We start from the raw sequence: 15,124 nt of genomic DNA on the forward strand, positions 1-15,124 counted from the left end.
AATAAAAATGTAACAGATCATTTTACTGTAACAAACAAACCTCCTACCTTCTTCTTTGTACTGACTGAAGCCTATTTTTTCTCCCACAATGCAGAATCTCACTTCCTTTTAAAGCACTGGACAGCAGCAGCTATGAAGAGCAGAATGCCCAATATTCCAAAACGCCCAATATTTACCAGTTGATGCTGCTGCTTAAATAAAAGCCTCCAACCCCTTGCAATATTGGATAAATGTCTAAGTTACTGCTTCTCAAGTAGAGGTTGGTTACTGAAGAAAACAGTCATCTTTCCTTGCACAGATGCAGTGAACCTGAATCTATCAATTAAACACTGAAGATTTGCTCTCTTGTAGCTTAGTTTCACTTACAGCTCTTGAAGTATTTTCTTAGCAAAAGCTTTAGGCTATTATTTAAAAAATGATGGGCAATTTTGCTTTCAGATGGTTCAACCATGAAACTCATGATTCAGTGTGGAAAAAAGTATTTGCAGTAAAGATGCAATCAATTTCCTCCCCAGTGCACATTCTGCATACAGCCATTTTTCTGTGCGTATCAAAAGATCTCACCACACTACTGTAGCTAAGCATACATCACTGTTCCCACTGCAAACACTCAGCTCAGGAGAGCAAAACCAAAGCTAGTTGAACATTAAAAGGGATTTATTTCTGTTAACTTTCTCAAACAAGAGATTTTTTGTAAATTGATTAAACATATGAAACATGACTCAAATTCCTGCGAGCAAGAAGCTAACCATGCATTTGCCTGTGCATAGCTATTTAAATAGCATGAATAATACAGGCACATAGGAAATCTATATTATAAATTTAGCATTATTTCACATTCTCAGAGACACAGCCCTCAATGAAAATACGTCTTTGAGTAAACTCTGTGATCCTTTAAAAACCAGTGCACTTTCAAGGAGCCATGTGCACTAAGACCCAGAAGATACTGACACTAAAATACTAGAGAAAAAAATTTGGCCACTAACTGTTTCAACATTTGCTGACATTTACAAGGAAGATGTGGTACCTGTCCTATATATTAGGCTGAACTTCAACAGAACTGGAGAGTCACGTTCCCTGTCACACACACATGCCACAGACATATTGTTATACAATTTCATAGGCCAAATACCTATTTTGCTACATAGGAAACACTAAACTAATAAAACTGAGTCCTCTGCAAGTCAGACTGAGCCACCTCCCAAAGCTTTTCCTGTTCCTCACAACCTGCACCTGACCTTTACTACCACCACCAGGAGCACCCACGACTCTCCAGAGCACTGCTGCAGGAACACGTTGCTCACACACTGAGTCCCTTTGCAGCGCTAGGGCATGGAACAACGACTCTAAGCGATGCAAATCCAAAACCCTGGTGCACTAACTCACTGCACTTATTAAACAGCTTACTTATCACTTAACATAGGATTCATCTTGCTTAGCCGTAGCTAGCATTAGAGATCTAATTTTATGACAAATAATCGCCTGAGCTCCCCCTACAGTCCAAAAAGGAGTAGCTTCACATACACATCCCATCCAAGCACATTCTAAATTTAGATTATCTGCATTCTGGAAGTGCTGTTCCAGTGTGCACAGCCTAACCTAGCTGTGTAAACATTCAGCTTCTACTGAACCTCACAAGTGTTTATATTTTAATTGAAACAGTTAAATGGCACTGCCTTCTGAAGACATGAACCTTCTGTTACCAAGACTTTCTTCCAGAGAAGATCTGTAAAGTGAAAATAACAGTCCACATACTAACAACTTTCAAAGCGCTGCTGTATAGCTTTCCGTTTATAATCCTTAACATATACCAGTCACTGCGCATCGGACTTCAGCAGTCCCTGGGTTATTCACATGATAGCAAACCTAGTTACTAACACTACGTATCCAAAAGGAAGGATTTATCCCCCCTGTGCTATGCAGCTTCACCAGCTGATGCAACCACAGCTGTGGATGCTATTTATCTGTAACACGATAAACTTAAATACAGATTTTGCAACTGCCCAACTCCAGCATACACAACATTATTACTATTTCAAGCTGTGGCTACTATCCTGTTGACAACCCTCAATAGCACCAGTATCTAAATACTTTTATAAGAAACCATATAAAACTCAACACAAGCCCTGGTGCTTGGTAAAAAGCATCTGGCAAATATGTAACTAAGTTTTGACTCATCTCACGCAGCTGTACAACCTGGACGACACACACATATAAGCCAGGAAGCCGTGCCACCCGGGTTGAACGCCAGCGACTTATCGCTTTACGACTCGGACTCCAGCTTCCTGCTCGCAGAGCCCAGGGCGGAGCAGCCTCCAAAGACATGACCCAGGCGTGTGCGGCCGCAGCCGGGGAGCTGGCAGGGAGCGGCAAAGCAAAGGCCAAGACGAAGGGCTGACACGCAGCCCCTCTCTCGTTTGCTCCTTCTCAAGGGAGGAAAGCTTTTCACCACGCAGCACAGGCCAAGTGCCAAAGCTGAGCTCCTTGCACCCACAATGGCTGCTGCGTATCCTCCCATCCATTTCTATTCTTCACGTGCCTCGTTTCGGGGCAGTGCTGGAACAAGTGAGAGCATGCTGCAGCTGCCGTGAGGAAAGCAGCCAGCTCCTGGCAATAGCTGCATCCCACAGAGGGCTGTTTCTTCACGCAAGCATTGAAAAACAACTGCCTACTCCGTCAGCTCCCTCCATCCTCATTACACATCCCTGCCATGCTGCCCGAAGGCTTACCCCATCCAGGGTTATTCCTCCAGCACTTCCAGAATTGTTCACCTATGGCTGTTCTGCAGGCTGCTCTCAGCATATGCGTACGTACGCAGAAACTACGCACACAATGCTACCGGCAAACGTCCTAATTACAGCCCTAAATAAAAGGCCGATTTGAAGTTTAAAAAGGATGTTTTATCAGTAGCTTCATGTTGCTGTGGAAACAAGATTCCAAGGGCATGCCCAGGGATAAGAACTGTTCTGAAATACTGAATTTTGTAGCTTGCAGCTAGGAGAGGGAAGGAAAAAAATAATTCCCAAACAAACTGCTCTGTGAAGATCTTCAGTCTTCTCATTCGGTCTACATTTAGCTCAATCGCAGATATTTCCACAACATGCTGACATTTATCAAGTTACAATGCAAATAGCTTAAACTTATTTTTAAGACTGCTGTAAGAAAAATAACACCATATTGTGATGTAGTGAACCAACAGTACCGTAACAGGCTGCTCACCACGATTCCTAGGGGCAAGGGAAGGCAGCGTTATGAGGTGTAGATTTCTGGAGGGGGCTGCCTGGTTGGGTGCTCTGTGCTTGTTTTTTGTTGTAAACAATCAGATTCTTCAGAATAATTAGTTCCTCATTTCAGATGAAAAAATACATGGAGCAGCCACCGTACATTATTCTTTATCCAAAAGCAAAGACTAGAAACAGGATAAAAGCAGCCAAGTTTCAGGACATCCAAGCACGTGTCATTTTTATAACATTGAATACACTTCTTGTCCCCCAATTGTAAACACCTAGGGTTAAATAGAAGCCTTTGACACTTTGTTCCACTTATTCATAATATTTTTGAAAATAAATAAGCATGTTATTCATTACAACTTTTTTTTAGTACTACCTTACAGAATCAGCACTTGCTTTTAGAAGAAACATGCACATTTACATCAAGGTGTATTTGCCTTCTTTCAGTGCACCTCAGTCTATGAAAAAACAACCAAGTTATCCTCAGAGTTTTCATCTTAGTTATTGGCTTTTTCTAAAAGATTATCTTAGTAATGCAACATTTCCCAGGCTTCTCAGTTGTGAATTCAAGAAGTATAATTATTTCACATTACATAAAAAAATGGGCGATACTCAGTGGTAAATCCAGGATTCACAGCTGTTTCTGCAGATTCTGTCCCCAAATCTTAAGAATTCCCACCAATTCTCACAGGAAATATGGACAGTGATGTATCTTGAATGTTTAAAGGAACAGTAGAAATAAAAAGTCTCATTATCAGAATTAACCACTTTAATTTTGAGAAGAGTCATTATCCCTCTCCTATGAAAGTGGAAGGAGAGAGTACTCTTTCCTTCTGCACCACGCATCAGTCTGACGAACTACAGAAACAAGGGTATCTTAGCATACTTCTACCTTCTTCCACTAAAGATTTTGTTTGACAGACTCTTAATTCCTATCATGGAGGAAATTTAACAGATCCATGAAAATGGAGAACTACTTAAATATCAAATTCTTGGGGAAAAAAAATCCCAGCCTTGACACTCTAGCTGCTTTTCAAACTACAAAAAGATTATACAGCTTTAAGAACACATGCATCTCATACTTTCTCATCCTATACAGAGGGAAAAAAAGTCAAATATGCTGGAATTCAGCACTTCTGAATTATCTGTTAGTATGCTACAGGCACTCCCCATTGATTATTAAAAAACAGCTGTACCTGTCTTCTCAGTCTTTGTGAAACTCCCCTAAGCACTAGCAGCCTATAAGGACAGAAGATGCCAAAAACTTGAATTCAAAACTGAGATACTTCAGAGTAAGTTTGGGTACAAGAATTATACACTGAATTGCCATAAGTTTGAGTGTTTAAGAAATGGACCTTTTCTCACCCCTCATACCACTATGAAATACACAAAGTTTTCAAGAGTAAGCCCGAAGAAACGTACAGTGGGTCCTTCTAAATGTAGCTATACAATTACCTGATTGCTGAGTTTTCCACCATTTATAGTATCGGAAAATTACCTCAAGTTATAAATAACAGGATGACCTCAGATTTATCTTAAGTCGTCTTTTTGTCAAGGAAAGAAAAGCCAAAGAACACGCACTGCTGTAGCATACGGCTGTCAGCAGGCACTGGAAGTCACCGTCTATTTCTCCCCATTTTCTCGCATCTCACGGTACAAAACAATGCAGAACAGAAAGACTGTGCAACAAGAGAACATTAAAAGAACTATTTAGTAAATGTGACCCAATTTCCAGTAGCATTAGCTCGGCCTTACGTGAACATTCCTAATGCCATGCTACTGGAAAACTTTTATTTAACATCTTTTGATTTGTCTGGATTCTAGTGCCACTGGATAAATTATTGGTTTGGGGCTAAGAAAATACAAATCTAAGTCTTTTAGCATGAGTCCTTTGCAACGCAACATCGTACTTCATAAACTCCTCATGAATTGACCCATGTTCTTACCCCCTTTTTGTCCGTTGTTCATCGCAAAATGGCCAAGTTCTAATTTTTATGTTTTATTATAAAGGATGACCTAAACAAGCTACTTTAACTCATATTTATTATAACATTGACTGCTTTTGTCTTCTCCAAAGAGGGGGAGAAGAATCTCATTTCTAAGAGTGTCCTTTATTTTAGCACAAGTGCGTAGCGAGATGTGCCCACAATCAATACAGACTGCACTGTCATGCTTTTTGTTAACCTCTGCAGCTGGCTGGATTACAACATAACTGCATTACCTTCAGCTTTACCATCTACTTTCTCACCCATCTTTCCTACATCCTTCAGTATCAACCGTAGCATTAGAGGTTCCTGGCACAATTATGCCAACTCCCCCCACCCCTCCCCATGACAGAAGTGAATAATTACACTTGAGAGGTTTTACTCTGGCAGTTTCTGACCTAGGACAGGTTATTGCCCTTCACCTCACAAATTCCTAAGGCACTTCTGTAACCTCCTGGAAGAGATTTGTTTTCATTCATCTATTCAAATAATTCCATTAAGCTAAAAAGGCACAAATTTATTTTTCAGAATTTGAAAAGTAAAACCTGACAGAACCTTTCAAAGCATTAAAATTTAAAACTATTTTCTATGCACATAATAATGACTTGATAGTTTAATTCCTTATTTCACTCCTAGGATTTTGAAAATAAGTATCTAGTCCTGCAAAATGGAGTCTGTTCAATAAATTACTTTTGCCAGAAGCTCAGTCAATTCGTAAGCCAAGGTGTGGCAGACCAGATGATCTGTGTTTTGTTACCACCTATTAAGCTAGAAGAGCAGAAATTCCAGAACTACACCTTAACATTACCATTAGAAAAATATTAGCTGTATTTCACCCAACGTTCTGTCTGTACTGTTTCATTAAAGCAGTTGTTTAACTTCATGGTGTTCTGATGAATCTTAGTTGCTCCAGGAAACCCATCACTTCTCTCAATTTCCTGTTTCTCCTGATACATATTTTTCTTTCTATGCATTTAGCTGCGTACCATGAGACTTCAAATCACGATGTGTGTCCATGCTGCTTTATATCACTTTAGTTCAAGTTGGTCTTCAGAAAATGGAGGCACTGAATAGTCTCACACGCCTTGCTATTTTGTCTACTTTTTGCCTTCCTGCTTCTCCTCCCATTTTAGATGTACAGGTTCTCTTCTACCAATTACTGCCTTTGATAGCATCTAAGCCAAATTTAACATTTACACAAACTTCACTGTTCTGTTCGAAGGCCCTTTGGCTATCCCTGAAACAAACCCCCCATTCCGAAAGCACCTATACTCTGTTCCAATGTTCTCCTTACATAACATTAAAACAATTTCCATGGGAATCAGTTCTGGGTAAAACTGTTAGAGCTTGACAGCATCTCAGACAACCTAAAGGCAAAGGGAATTAAAAGGAGCCGCTGTGGCTCACTCTTCCCTTTGTGCCTGACAATCCTGCCCCTTTCTTGCTGTTTCTTTGTGCCAAATCAGAGACCTGAAGCACCTCCAAGCCAAGTAGCTAAAGAATAGGAAGAGCAAAGCAGTCCTTTACCAGCGTATTCCTGTTCCCTTCCCGTGCCAGCACTGGCACTCACGTGGCCTTGCATTTGTCACATCAACTCGCTGGTTTTTTTGTGTGTGTGTGTCGTTGTTGTTGCTGTTTTTAAAGTAACTTTTCAGCCAAATCAGGTTTTGAACACTGCTCACAGCAGCTGCGCAAGCACCAGCACAAGGGAGGAGGAAGGAATTCCATGACCTGAGGCAGGGCAGGAAAGGCTGCCCCTTCAGAAGCAGCACAGCCGTAGATCAGCGTAAGTCAATCATGGAAACCACAGCTTCAGCTTCTAGCCAGGGCTGTCATAAAAACCCAGCCTCCACACGCCAGCCAGTGAGGCGCCGACTTCCTCATCCGTACTTACAGCTTCACAGAGATGCAGCAAAAAGCAGCCACGGAGAGAAGACAGGTCAGTTGCATAACAGGGCCAGAGCCTCCAGAACAACAACAACAAAGCCAGTGCAGAGCAGGCACTATAAATATTTGCAAAAAATATTTCCCCTCCTTCCTAGAGAGGAGGAGGGCACTACCAAGCAGCTGGGAGTGGTGATAGTAGCAACAAATTCCCCAACCGCGTTTACTCTTTTGCCTAATCAGGTTCTAATTTGACTTATATCCCAAATACTCTCCCTAAAATCAGCTTGAGGAGAAGGAAAAAGATGCAAGATTCACACAATTACTTTATTTTTCAGAAATATTATTTGATTCCACATATTATAAAATTTCAGAAGGGAATTCACAGTACTTCACTCCAGAAAGAAGCAACAAGAAAAATATGTATTTAAAAAAAAAAGCACTCAAAATCATCTGTGCATACCTAGAAGCACAGGTTTTCCTAAACCCACAGAAATGAAAGTATCACAAAGCACTAAATAAAGTAAGCTCGTGTTTGCTGTCCTGCCATGGTTAGTTCAGTCTCCATTTGCAAAACAAAACACAAAACCACTAGCACTGAGTGTGCATGTCACTACTACCAGAAATTACTTCCCTTCACACCTTACTGTGCATTTTTTTGCATGTTTTTTTCCCCATCTTTTTAAAAAGACACGCGGGCTGTAAACCCTTACCCCTTAAACATATCATTTTATGTTTTGTTCAGCGTATCTGCAGGAAGATGTCTTGGATACCGTAAGTAAAACCAAGGTATTCCACAATCACGAAACGCTCAGAAAAAATCCAATGTAAAGGTCAGTCTGAATATCACCTGCGGTACTTTGCACCATCCAAAAACCAACAACATTGGGCCAATTCGGGACTGAAGCAGTTTGGGGAGTACTGATCCGCGGTGCTCGGACAGCTTCCCATTTTACTCAGCCCACACTGGCGATATTTGGCGGAGGAACCACCCGCCCTCCAAACAAACAAGAAGGTACTGCAGTGACAGCTGCTGATTTTAAGGAAAACTGCAAAATGAAGTAATTACATATTATAAACTGTGAGCCTAATTGCAAGTTGTTGGTAGTTAAAACATACCCACAACAGAGACGAACACTTTCTACCGTGTAACAAAAACTCTCATTTGCATTCTAATCACCTCCGAGTACTTCACCCTCATGAAAATTCGGTTAAAATACAAAAGAATAGCTTCCAAGAGATGCGACTTTTCCCGTAACAGAACTTGGGTCGTTCCGAGTTTAGGCACTGCTAGGCAAGACAAGCATACAGCTGTGCTAAGAACCGGACTTTTGGGGACATTCTGCGCAAACCCAGCAGCGTGTTCCTGCTGCAGCCTTCCTGCCAGCCCCACGGAGAGGCAGAGGGTGGGTTTAGGTTAGATATAAGGAAGAAATTGTTCGCTCTGAGAGTGGTGAGGCTCTGCAACAGGCTGCCCAGAGAAGCTGTGGCTGCCCCATCCCTGAAGAGCCCAAGGCCAGGCTGGACGGGCCTTTGGGACACCTGGTGTGGTGGAAGGTGTCCTGGCCATGGCAGGGGGCTGGGGAAGGTGGGCGTTAAGGTCCCTTCCTGCCCAAACCATGCGGTGATTCCAAAATTAGCTCCCTCCTGAAAAGGGGATTTGTTCGGAAACAAAAAACTCTAATAACTGACCTAACAATGAAGGAAATTTAGCTTTTACACAGACAAATCACCTGAAACAAACTACACATTGCTCCATTTCACTAACACTGTTAATTTCATTTTGCAACATATTAAAAAAAAGAAAGGTAATTCTAAAATACACTGGTGCCACCACATACTGCATTTGAGCAATGTGGAAAATCAGAACTTAAGTATCATTAAAATCAGTTAATTTTTTTTCAGATGTTATTTGAAGAATTCCTAAAATACTTCACTTTAAGTGCAAGTAAAAGTGTTTTCTTGCAAGACAACATCCAGCTTCATCCACTAGTAGTGTGTGCTTTCAGCTCAGCACAAGGCTAACCACGCACGGGGCTGCTCCAGGGCGGGCAGCCATCGGGTCAAGGAACGCGGTCGCTGCTGAGGCCACATCTGCAATACTGCGTCACGTTTCGCTCTCCCCCAGTACTGGAGCAAGTCCAGCAGAAAACCATTAGGATGTAAAGGGGCTGAAGGACATGACATACAAGAAAAAAATGAGGAAATTGGGTTTAAAAAAAAAAAAAAGGAGGGAGGAAGGGAGGGGAAGGGGGGAAGGTGGCGGGCTGTCCTAAGCTACACAAAGGGATATTGCAGAGAAAAACTGATCCAGACTCTTCTCAGAGGTTAGAAAGTAAGAAGGAGAGACACCAATAGTCACAAGGTGCAGCAAGGGAAATTCTCACATTTATAAGTGCAAACGTTTCACCAGGCAGTTGGTTAAACACAAGGAGTTGCCCAGAGAACTTGTGGAATTCCCATCCCTGGAGATTTTGGAAACACTGAGCAGACAGCTTGAGCTGCTTGATCTGATTCTGAAGTCGGCCCTGCTCTAAGCAGGAGGTTGAACTAAATGACCTCAAGAAGTCCCGTCCAACCTGCACTATTCTGTGAACTATTCCACATCAAGATGCCAAAATATTATTAAATATCAAATTGATCAGTTAATTTCCTTTCTAGATCACTGCTGAAAGCTATGACAAAGCATCATTTTTTTAAAAAAATCACTTTGTTGGCCAAGTACTGGTTTCCAGCTGGGGCTGAGCTGCACACCTCGACTGGCAGCACCAGCCCTTCTTCCAGGCCGCCACCCCACTGTCCTGCAGGGATGTGTTTCTGTCCACGAGAGCTACCACCGGATCCACCCATGAAACCAGGGCATCTGGCATGGCTCTTCTCACGTGTGACCTCCTGACCTGGTCTCTTCCTCAGCAGAGCAGCATGCAGCATTTCTTAGCTCTAGCAAAATACCAGTGTTTAAGAAACATGAAGAACCTTTCCATCTTTAAGACCTCTACCATCTGTCAGACTCAATGGAAGGCAGGCAGCAGGTTTACGAGCCGTATGTAGGGGTGCAGGAGACAGACTGACGCAACCACATGCAGTTACTAACACATAAGCCTTATTTCCTTAATACATCGTGCTAAAAAACCCACAAGTTATCTGTTTCTGTGGGCTGAACCACGCCACGTTAAGAAAACGTGAATTCATTTATGAAACGCAAGCGTCCCTGAGCTGCACTCTCCAACTCTCAGGCCAGTATCCCATTACTTTGGGCAGAGAGGAGAAGTTGCAACCTCTCACCATAAACCTTCCAGACAGCCCTGATAGGAGCAGAGAACGAGCAGCTGCTGCCCCGGCCCTGCTGCCTGCCTGTGGTGCCACTGGGGTGAGCAAGCAGAGCAGCTCCAATGCTCCTTCTTGTCCTTCTTGTCTCCGGGTTAAGCCAGCGCTGGAGGCTGGGGTGACTGAAGGGAAATGCTTACCTGCCTTCTCCCCAGAGGGAACAAGCTGATAACCAGCCACCAATTACATTCCCTCATTCTCTACTCTGATCCTTGCACTAACGAGGATGAATTAGGGTTGGCGGACTTGTATCAGCTCTGTCTGCCTTATCACGCAGACCAGAACGCGCTAATTAACAGGTATCGACACCTATGTGCAACCTGCGCTCCCTAAAAGTGCTTATAAACAAGACACAAAGCCATCCTCGCTCCATCATTACAGTGTACCCTCTCCAGATCAAAGGACTAATACACAAAAAAAATTTCAGGCTGCCCCTTGCCACTAAGCGGTCGCCCCCAAATCACCAATCTGCCCCTCACAGAGGGATGGCATATGCTACCTTTTTGTCTGATTTGGACAGTCTTGAAAGAAAATATTAAACACATCTCACAACACAGTAAAATTCAGGTTGAGAAAGGCAAGATTTGAACTTCAAGACCATTTTCTTCTGACTGCATTCACCTTTATTATTTATATGCAGGATTTGGAGCAGTGATAACACTTTGCGCTCACATAAGCCTGATAACAAAAAGGGCTTCCAAAAACCAGAACATAAAACAGAACATCCTTATCGCATTCCCATTAACCATTTCTTTCCAGAAGTGACTTGTTTTAAACCGTCAAGCGGTCGTCTTGCCAACTTACCACCAGCCAAACGGATGAAGAACAATACACGCTGGAAATATAATGCTCTATACAATCCCATTTTTATCACTGTTTCAGTGTGTTTAAAATACAGCCTGCTAACAGGCCTCCTTGAAAAAAAATGGGGAGGAAGAAGCAGCTTCAGAAACCTTTCACAGTTTGTGTTTTAGTTCTGAAACTTTCAGTCTGAAAGTCATTTCTAGCTGACTCTCAGGTCGATAATCCCCTACCACTGGAAGAAAGGGAACGTCACAAGAACTTCACACCTAAACCCCTGAAAACAACTCTTAAGCAAAAGAAAAGAAAAAGAAAAAAATAAACACATTTGCATGTATGCGGATAAATTAATTTTGAGCAACAAACATGACAGTATGACTAAATAATTGCTCAAAGAATGTCCTGCAGTCCTAGAAAGTGCTGAGGATTTCAGCTGAGGCTTGGTTTGCACTGCGCTCATTCCCTAGTTCCACATGCAAAAACACTGAAAGCAAAAAAAACAGTTCAGAAGGGGATGCTCACATGGATATGCACTAATTAACCACTTCACCCCCAGCAGCAAAAGTGCTGAGTAAGATGCAAGCCTCCACCAAAGGATGAACATTTTTGGCAGAGTTTAACTGGAGGACATTAAGGTGGGGGGGTTGCCTGACAATATGCTGTTCTGCTGACAAACTGCAACCACAGCACAACAGTAAATGCATTGCTCTGTTAAGGTTTTTTATTTCTTTTTTAACTGCAAACCCAATTAGGTTAAAAATGACTGCAATGGAGAAAATGGAGATAAATCCTTGAACGCCTTTAAGGGTTTTCAAATCCAGATGAGAGAATGTTTGTGTGCAGTGTATTCAGTCAACATTTCCCTCTGTTTCCTGTGCTGTTATTTTAGGTTTTGATCAGTATTTGTCAAACATTATTCAGTGCTGCAAAATCAAAATGGAAGGCTGACTGTAACAGCAGTATCCTAAGAATACTTAATTTACCCTTTTTTGCAGTAATACAACTAAAGTATTTTTATTTTGTTATAAACTCCCTAATTCGATAATCCAGAAATATGCACGTTAGGAAAAACAAGGAAGAGAGTGAAGGATTTTAAGAGTTAAGTCACTTGTTTTCCACCTTGTGCCTTACAGCACAATGCACTTGTAAGTAACGAGCATCTCCCCAGTCACACACATTAGCTGAAGGTCTAAAAGAAAGCCATTAAGGCCTACTTTGCTGTCCTTCGTTTAAGTGTACAGATTTAAATGGATTTTACACTAGTGGGAAATGTCTCCACCTGCACCCTGACAGCTTGCCCTCTACCACCCCCCACCCCAAAGGGAGATGCTTCTGCAGATGCTCGCTGCATTAGCAATCAAAGCAAGGTAAGCAGCAGGCAGCATTAATCTGCACAAGCTATACCCCGCTGATCTGTAAGTAAAGCTACTTAATCATAGTAGCTTGTGTGCTATGCACTACAGCACATTACAGTTGCTATGGCATTTAGCTAGAACATGTGCATCCAACACTTTCCTTATTGAGTACACAGCATAAACTGAGACTTTGTTCCCTGTCATTTCACACCCAAGGCAGAAGATCAATAGTCTTGCACAGCACACCAAATTTTGTATTTCCAATTAGTATCTCTAGAGGAGAAAATGCAAGAGCCAAATACATATTTCAACTACACTGGAGATTTGTATTTTTAAACAACTACATGCAGTGTCCAAAGCAGACACGATTTATTACAGTTAGTTTTTAACTTGCAGATAACCTTCTGCAGTTTGGGAGAAAAAACGGTTTCAGTACCAGAACTGAGCAACATATGATTTGGAGGGGAAGCAAGTGACCCCGTTTTCCCTGTATCTGCTCACCAGCATAGTGATGCCAAAAAAGGGCATCCACTGCCATCATGCTGCTTCTTGCAATCTGTGATCGGTGGTGAAATACTTCAGCTTTCACACGATGCCTGTGTTACCGCTTTCTAACGCCCCGTTGATACGAACGGGACGGTGCACAGCACACATATCGAAAGCTCCCACGTACTTTCCTAGATCAGACTGCAAGTGTAAACCAGTGCAGTTAGCACCGAGGTTATCTGCGCTGGCTTAGCTGTGCTAGCTTGGGTGATAAAGGACACAATAACAACATTTGTACCACAAGCTTCAACAACGCAAGTTTTGGACTAGACATGTTGTTGTGACTTCTAACACTAAACCAGTAATAAGGTTATTTTTACCCCGTAAACAGCATTTTTGATTAATACCTTGGAGATTGTTCCCACAACAGAAAAGTGAAGGCCACAACTCAGAACTTTCTAACAGAGGCTTATCTCTCAGCTAAGCTCGGGCCTAGATGAAAGCTTCCATTCTGAAAGGCAGGATGACTTCATCTCAATAGCCCAGCACAATTCAGTGACTATATACAAAAACCTATAGCTATAAAAATCTGCAACATATAGCTGAAGGCTGTGAAGAGCCTTTGTTAAGAAATGTACTGGTTTACAAAAGATTAAACATCAGAGAGAGAAATTAATGCTGATACAGCTTTCATAAAGTCATGGCCCATAAACCTCATTTAGCACCTCAAAAAACGTGCCGAAAAAACAGCAGCAGTGTTAGAACAAAGTTGGTAGAGCAACATCAGAAAAAGTTTTCCATCTGAATCCCTTCAGTTATTGCAAAAACAAGTTTCTTTAACTACTGAGGAAGACGGAATGAGAAACCCTAGGCGAGGTCACTGCGCACGCCAGGCATCACCCAATCAGTAGTTACGCTATCTCGCAGCAGCATCTCAGCTCACCCCAGCGCATCTAGGCTACTTAAAAAAAAAAAAAAAAAAAAAAGCCACCACCATCTCACCACCGTTCTTTAGAATTTGGCAGCTCATCCATTTAGCTCCCTAAGGCTGATGTTAACCGAAGCAAACGCCCGGTTGCTTGTCAGCGGGACTCAACACAAGTCCTGGCGATATAAAATACCCGAGAGGGGCCGAGGAGCGGTTCCACCTGCCCGCGGGTGCCCGCACACAACGCCCGGGCAGGCCGGGCGGAACACACAACGCTCCCTGCGAGGGGCCGGGCAGGGGCAGCACGCCCAGACCCCTTTTTCCGGGGGGACCAGGCCGCCGGGCAGCCCCAGGACGGGCACAAGGCGAGGTGCGGGACCCCAGCGGCACCCTCCGGCCCTCCCAACCCCGCGCCCTCCCTCACGGCCGCGGTCCCCTCACGGAGCCGGGAAGCGAAGCGCGGGGCCGGGCCCGGCCGCGCTCAGGCGGGCGGGGAGCGGGAGGAGGCGGCGGGGCGATGCCGGGGGGGCCGGGCAGGGCTGCGGGGCTGCCCCGGGGCCGCTCCCCGCGGCCAGGGCGGGCCGTGAGGGAAGGGAAGGAGGCGAAGGGAAGGGAGGGGAGGGAAGGGCTCGGGCGCTGCCCCGCCGGGCCGGGCCGCGCCGCCGGCACTCACCACACCATGCCGTAGGCCCCCTCGCCGATGTAGGAGAGGTTGGTGTAGCGCGGCCCCACGTCGAACACCTGGCCCCGCACCATCTCCGGGCCCCCGGCGTTGGCGGAGCCGCCCGCAGCCGCGGCCCCCGACACCGCCGCCATGTTGTGTCCGCGCCGGGAACCGCGGGCACCGGGCGCAGGGGGGGGACGGGAGGAGGAGGAGGAGGAGGAGGAGAGGTGGGAGGGAGGACGGGGGGAGCGAGCAGGAGGAGGAGGAAGAGGAGGGCGGCCGGGAGGACGAGAGGCGTCGCCCGCTCCGCAGCAGCGCCCGCCGGTCCCCGGGCCCCGTCAGCGCCGTGCCCGCCGCGGCCGCTCTGAGGAGACGCCGCCGGCCGCGCGCGCGCGCATCGAGCGGGGCGGGGGGGGGGGAGGGGAGGGAGGGGAGGGAGGGGAGCGGGAGGCGGGGCCTCGCGC

General features: G+C 44.5%; 1 protein-coding gene across 1 annotated transcript in view; it reads right to left on the reverse strand.

The window, feature by feature from the left end:
* MAPK1 (mitogen-activated protein kinase 1) overlaps positions 1-15,124 on the reverse strand; it is a 36,184-nt gene extending 21,060 nt beyond the window's left edge. The window contains exon 1 of the mRNA XM_080559836.1: positions 14,670-15,124. Within this exon, the coding sequence (XP_080415962.1) occupies positions 14,670-14,812 (143 nt within the window). The 5' untranslated portion in view covers positions 14,813-15,124. The remainder of the gene's footprint in view (positions 1-14,669) is intronic.

The sequence above is a fragment of the Anser brachyrhynchus genome (genome assembly GCF_964034855.1).
Source record: "Anser brachyrhynchus genome assembly, chromosome: 17".
NCBI classification, from domain to species: Eukaryota; Metazoa; Chordata; class Aves; order Anseriformes; family Anatidae; genus Anser; species Anser brachyrhynchus.